Consider the following 7,125-nt stretch of genomic DNA (forward strand, 5'->3'; position numbering starts at 1 on the left):
GATTCACTTCATGTCTGTCAAGCATAATGCTTACCCGGAAAAAACTTCAGCCTTAGGATGGCAAATTCTCGATTGCAAATGGAGAATAAATGGCTTCAGAAGTAAGAAAGAAGAAAAATATGACTTTTATATCTACATCCAGTTCTAAAATCCTGGGATGCAGAGATCTGTGAAAATATCAGCACTCCTCATCTGGCACAGAGATAAAAGCATGAAGTATCATTAGGATCTGAGACATTCCAGAAGAATGCCCAGGTGTGGAATCAAGGACTTTGTGTGCCCCACCTCATGTCCTTCTCAGCCAGCCTTTCCCTCCATCACTGCTATGACCTATTCTGTACAAACATAGGCTGATTGCACCTGAGCTGAGCCACACGTCTGTTGCTTCCCACCAGAGACTCCTGAGTACTGGATATAAATATATATATATATATAAAACTCAACAAACTGTGGAAAATTCTTAAAGAGATGGGAATACCAGAACACTTTACCTGCCTCCTGAGAAACCTATATGTAGGTCAAGAAACAACAGTTAGAACTGGACATGGAACAACAGACTGGTTCCAAATTGGGAAAGGAGTATGTCAAGGCTGTATATTGTCACCATGCTTATTTAACTTATATGCAGAGTACATCATGCAAAATACGGGGCTGGATGAAGCACAAGCTGGAATCAGGATTGTGGAGAGAAATATGAATAACCTCAGATGTGCAGATGACACCATCCTTATGGCAGAAAGTGAAGAGGAACTAAAGAGCCTCTTGATGAAAGTGAAAGGGGAGAGTGAAAAAGTTGGCTTTTAAAACTCAGCATTCAAAAAATGAAGATCATGGCATCCAGTCCCATCACTTCATGGCAAATAGATGGGGAAACAATGGAAATAGTGAGAGATTTTATTTTCTTGGGCTCCAAAATCACTGCAGATGGTCACCGCAGACATGAAATTAAAAGGCGCTTGCTCCTTGGAAGAAAAGCCATGACAAACCTAGAGAGCATATTAAAAAGCAGAGACATTACTTTGCAGACAAAGGTCTGTATAGTCAGAGCTATAGTTTTCCAGTGGTCGTGTATGAATGTGAGAATTGGACCATAAAGAAAGCTGAGCGCCAAAGAATTGATGAACTGTGGTGTTGGAGAAGACTCTTGACAGTCAGACATGACTGAGCAACTACACATGTATACAGATAATACGTATATAATCTGTAGTCACAGACTAGAAATTCAAGAAAGTTATTCCATGGGGTGACCTTCGGTCAGTGGACACAGGTGCGGATGAATAAACGCTCCCCTCTCCCTTCTTTCAGGCAACTTGAAGGAGCAGTCCATCTACCTCACTCCTCAGAAAGATGCTGCAGAATAGAGCCCAGTTGCCTTAGTGATGAACAACCTACAGACATACTTTTGTGTTGGCTTTTTCTCTTCTGCTGTTTACTCTTCCTGCCCCCTATTCCTCATTCCAAGGATCACTTCCCCAGATAAACTCTGCAGGCAGGTCCTATTTCTGGAGAATCCTAGGCTAAGGCAGAAGTCATCATGTCCAGGTATAGGTCTGCTTTCAGAAATAGTGACATACAAAAATCAGAACTCAGAGGAAAGATCACTTAGGGGGCCATCCATATCTTCACTTTTAATATATCTTAAATTACAAGTTTTTATGAATCAGTTAAAACATTGTTTGTCAAAAAAGTGATGTAAATACAGCATTTGAACAATATTCATTGTGGAAGATTCATATGCAAAATCATAAGTAAAAATATGAGCCTATTTGTCCCCAAAACGAAGCTCAAACAGTAACAAAGCCAGGGTTGATCTGAAATAAGTGGAAATAACTGCCACTTAAAAGCATTGATCCTCTCAAAGCCTTGCAATTCCTTTGAAAAAACGTAATTGCCTCTGAAAGGAGAACAGAGTTCCTTGCTTATTTGCATTCTTCTATTTCAGGCAAATGCCCACAGCCCTGTCGAAATGGAGGTAAATGCATTGGTAAAAACAAATGCAAGTGCTCCAAAGGCTACCAAGGAGACCTCTGTTCAAAGCGTAAGTACCCTGTACACACAGCTGACCTGTGTTATGGGACAGTTAAACTAGCAGGGATCTCTTCCTTACTTCCTAACTTCTGTACCTACTGCATGTTGCTGAGGCATCACAATTAACCTTTCTTCAGTGACATTTATGTTTCTTGAGGTAGACCAAAGACATGAAATCCATGCATGTTAAAAAAAAAAAAAAAAAAAAAACTTAGACACATTTGCACACACCACCAAACTTTTTAGCTATTAGGAATTTTCTTAAGGAAGATAAACTTCCATTGCCTAGCAGTTTCAATGTCCTCCTGAGTGTCTTTTGTCGATGAGAAACATCAAGTCTAGAGCACTTTCAGGACTGACTCAAGAGAGTCCAAAACTGACTTCTAGCTGGAGATTGACTTAGAAAAACACATGAAGGGATGAAGCCAAAACTAACACATTGGAAAGAACTGCAGGAAAGTCGGCTGCGTAATTCTGTTAACCGGTGACAGCTCAGGAAACATTCTCTTTATCTCCTTTGACTCTAGCTGTCTGCAAGCCTGGCTGTGGTACACGCGGAACCTGCCATGAACCCAACAAATGCCAGTGTCAGGAGGGCTGGCATGGGAGGTACTGCAATAAAAGTGAGTGTGAACTGTCTGGGGAGCCAGACCCTTGCACGTCTATTTCCTGGCTCCAAGGGCCAGGACAGACAAGCCATAACTCAGCCCTGCTTTCCGCTGCATAAAGCCAGCTTCTCCTCCTCTTCCTGTTCTCTCCAGTGGGACCCCCCACCACCAGAACGCTCTAGCTTTCGCCTGTAGAGGAAAGAAAGCATCACTGTAAGATACCACTACATCTGTAAAACATCATCACAGATATTTTCCAGGTTAAATTAATACTACAGGTTGGTTTGGTAATATGATATGCTAACTTTGATAGAAAGGAGTAAGATTTCTAAATCACATGTAGATCAGTAGCTACACGGTTCTCATTTCATCATTCAGGATTGATCAAGGAGCATTAGTTTTGCTGTGTAAAATCTTTACGCTGTGTTGGTTGTGGGATGCTTTAAATGGGTTCTTTCGAGGGAGAGAAAAGGTCTGTGAAGTACAGGAGAGATGTTAACGTGGAGTTGTATTTCTTCCACATTTACTGACCACCCAACATGGACTAGCTATAGGATAATAAACCACTGGTCTGTTTTATACACAAAATGAAAGTTAAAGTTGCTAAATTCAATCATTCTGTTTTGATTGATATCGTCTCTGTGCTAAGCATGGATCCAGGCACTGGAAACTTACCAGTGAACAGACAGAAAAGACCCTGCCTGGTGGGGCCCAGATTCAAGACGGAGGGGCAGTCGATCAGCAAGTGGAGGAAATAAATAATGCATCTCTGCAGGTTCATCCTGCAGCTTGAACTCTGTCTCCTGAGGATGGATCCACTGGCTACTTTCTGTGGGCAAAGGAAGGCTTCATTCAGTCACGCAGCTCCCTTGATTAATAGAAGTCCAGATTGTGCCTATCAAATTGTTTCCAAAATAGTGCACACAAAGTGAACAGATCACTTTCATATCAGGTGTTTTTTCTAAATCAGTGGTCTCCAAAGGGTGATGCATATAGCCCAGTGAGTGTGGAATGATCATCTGGGGTGCTGAGGGAAAAATATTAGTTTGAAGACATTTTAAAAAATATTTTATGTTCTTTTATTACATTTAGGTAGGAATTTTTTATGTATAGTTATATATCTCAATCTCTAATTCTTTTTGTACATATTTTATAACTCACATTGTACTATTCTGATATGTATAAAACCAGTTATGTGTAGCTTTATATGTTTGTTTGTCTTAAAGTATATTGGTGTCTGGCCTAGGCTACACTGAGCCATTGATTTGAGTCTTTTTTTTTCACTGTTGCTTCACTGGATGGTAGATTGAATTGGCTTCAGGTGGACATAGCTTAACAAGTGGAGTTCCTCTGGAAAATGGCTCCTTTACCCAGGTGGGAATGATGGAATGGTACCATATGGGGCGAAAGGGACCTTCCTTCAGGTAAATGACCTATAGAAAATTAACCATTCCAAGAAGGCAAGTGAGAGGCCCTCATGCATGCAGTTTAGATGAGCAGTTCTGACAGGTCTGCCAGCCCCAGGAGCACGCTCACTTGTAGACTTGGCTGCTGAAAGCTTTTGTCATCTCGGCCGCCTTCAGATTCAGGCATGCATGTCAAGAAGATGCCTCGGTACTTGATTAAAATGCAAGCATGTTTTACAGAAGAGGCCCCCCAGCCATTTTGTACAGTGGCTGAGAGAATCAGGCTGAAAGAATGAGGTTAATTTTGCTTAAAAGGAGATGACAAGGAAGCTGTGAGGCACAGTTCTGCTAAGAACAGATTCCCAGTGGGGCGACACATTGGGAGGTCCCAGGCACCCAGACATCCTAGTTGGGAGGGAGAATACTGGAGACAGACTTCCTGGCTTGGGCTCTGCTTCATGGGTGGCAGGGTGAGCAGCGGGGTAGGGATTGTTGGCTCATTGTCTTGGCGGGTCCTTGAGCTACTAGCCTACATACTGACAATTCAAAGAAAAGCATTCAAGAACAAAGTATTCTGTTCTCAGCAGTGACTTAATGGCATTCTTGCATTTAAAAACCACAGGGAACAAATGAAATGCCAAACTTGACTCTAAGGCACAGGAAGATGGAGGCAGATTTTTAACTGCTGTCTTAGATCAGTTTTAGGAAATCAGCAGAAGTGAGTCAGTGATCCAGGCATCTTCAGAAGTTCATAAGTAATAAGAAAAGAAGCCTTGAGTTGTGTAACTCACAACTGACATTGTATAATTGTGTTACACTCCTCTTACGATGAACTGGAAATGCTATCAGTAGACACCCATCTTGACCAAAGCTCACAAATGCCCACTGAGAAGGAGTCCGTTCAAATCCTAACCCTTCTCCAATCTGTGTACTGGAAGTACTTTTTTTTTTTTTTTAACACTTCTCTTTTCCTAAATTCTTTTAGATTGATTCATTTAAAAAATTTTTTATTTTGTATTGGGGTATAGCCAGTTAATAATGTTGTAATAGTTTCAGGTGAATAGCGAAGGGACTCTGCTACACATGTAAATGTAGCCATTCTCCCCCAAACTCACCTTCCATCTAGGCTGCCATATAACACTGAGAGCCCTTGTTATGCAGTCCTTGTTGGTTGTCCATTTCAAATATAGCAGTGTGCACATGTTCATCCCAAACTCCCTAGCCATCCCTTCTACCCATCCTTCTCCTTCACCCCCTACAACCCTAAGTTCATTCTCTAGTCTGAGTCTCTTTCTTTTTTGTAAGTAAATTTGTTTGTATCATTTCTTTTTAGATTCCACATATGAGGGATGTCATACAATAATTCTCCTTCTCTGTCTGACTTATGGGAAGTCCTTGATTTTTGTAAAATTCCTATTCTGGATAAATGCAATAGCAATGCCTAATCATGTGATCTGTATGAAGAATAGGGGTTGTTATTATTGAAGCAGATCAATAATAATGGAGGTTGGTTTTGCAAGGCAACGAAAGGATCAATGACAACATTCTCTGCAATGGGACCTCAGTGCTCAATCCTTACTAGCCCTTGGATGGAGAATCCTTTCATTCAATAACATTCATCCCAAGTTTGCTTCAAGCGTGGCATGACCAAAATATATAGTGAATCAGAGATTCAATGGAAGCCAGATTTGATGGAGTTAGTAAAATGAATTTCTTTTAAAAGAGATCTTGAACCTGTAACATCTCATCATTCAGGTAGCTTTTTGTGGTCGCTGTGGTCTTTCACTCTGGGTTGGAAAGAGAAAATGGATTTTATTTGAATGGTGAATAATGAATCTGAAGAGCGTGTTTTTGTAGTTTCTTTTCTTTTAAGCTGTGAATAATTTTGCAGGGTATGGAGCCAGCCTCCTGCATGCCCTGAGGCCAGCAGGCGCCCGGCTCAGGCAGCACACGCCTTCAGTTAAAAAGGCCGAGGAGCGGCAGGACCCACCTGAATCCAATTACATCTGGTGAACTCCGACATCTGAAACATTTTAAGTTACACCAAGTTCATAGCCTTTGTTAACCTTTCATGTGTTGAATGTTCAAATAATGTTTATTACAGTTAAGAATACTGGCCTGAATTTTATTAGCTTCATTATAAATCACTGAGCTGATATTTACTCTTCCTTTTAAGTTTTCTAAGTACATCTGTAGCATGATGGTATAGATTTTCTTGTTTCGGTGCTTTGGGACCAACTTTATGTTATGTCAGTTGTTCAGGTTAAATTTTTGTCTTTTCAATGTGTACTTGGCAGATAATTTCCAAAAGTACAATGTATTCACGGTATTGAGGGGCTGGGCAACATTAGAGAAGATAACTGGAACAAAAATGCATAAATCACAAGGGTTTGGATGAAGCAGTTGAAAGTGCTGAAGTTTTCGCATTTCAACTTATTTTGTTATATATTTAGACATTTGTCACATTTTAAAAATTCCCCTTAAACTCACAATACATTTTGACCTTATCATGATTCCAGAGAATTCAGTATTAAAAAAGAAAGAGAAAGAAATAACACTATGGTAGTGACATTTAATGATATAATATATTGTAAACACAACAAAATAGGGAATATATGTATGAACTTTTGGCATTGGCTTGAAGCAATATAATATATTGTAAACAAAACACAGCTCTTACGTAAACATTTTATACTGTTTGTATGTATAAAATAAAGATGCTGCTTTAGTTTTCTGAGCGTGGTATGGAGTGATCTTTGCGTGTGCTAGTTTATGGAAATAAAGTTGGTTGCAGTTGAATAGAAAACTTTGCAATATCATGAAAAAGAGAAGATATCCTTTCCCTGACTCTGGACTAGCTCTCCAGCCTCATCTTGCCCTCCCAGTTCTCTCTCTGCTTCAGCCATGCCACCCTATATATACTCTGTCGTCAGAGCCTGCAACACTCCTATTTATGTCAGCTCCCAGCTTGCTGTCATTTCTTTCAAGAAATCTTCTCTAACTAGAATATGCTAAATATCCCGTTAGTGAAGACTTTCTCATGGTGGGGAAATATTACAAATGAAAGTGTTACCAACTGGGAA

General features: G+C 40.2%; 1 protein-coding gene across 2 annotated transcripts in view; it reads left to right on the forward strand.

Moving 5' to 3' along the window:
• The window catches only part of WIF1 (WNT inhibitory factor 1), an 81,680-nt gene extending 74,904 nt beyond the window's left edge, over positions 1 to 6,776 (forward strand). The window contains exons 8-10 of one of the 2 annotated variants that reach the window (XM_043888007.1): positions 1,943 to 2,038; positions 2,556 to 2,651; positions 5,934 to 6,776. In XM_043888007.1, the coding sequence (XP_043743942.1) occupies positions 1,943 to 2,038; positions 2,556 to 2,651; positions 5,934 to 6,055 (314 nt within the window). In that variant the 3' untranslated portion in view covers positions 6,056 to 6,776. The remainder of the gene's footprint in view (positions 1 to 1,942; positions 2,039 to 2,555; positions 2,652 to 5,933) is intronic. The other variant, XM_043888017.1, reaches the window with a different exon arrangement.
• Positions 6,777 to 7,125: the final 349 nt, after the last annotated feature.

Source organism: Cervus elaphus, chromosome 3, assembly GCF_910594005.1.
Source record: "Cervus elaphus chromosome 3, mCerEla1.1, whole genome shotgun sequence".
Taxonomy (NCBI): Eukaryota; Metazoa; Chordata; class Mammalia; order Artiodactyla; family Cervidae; genus Cervus; species Cervus elaphus.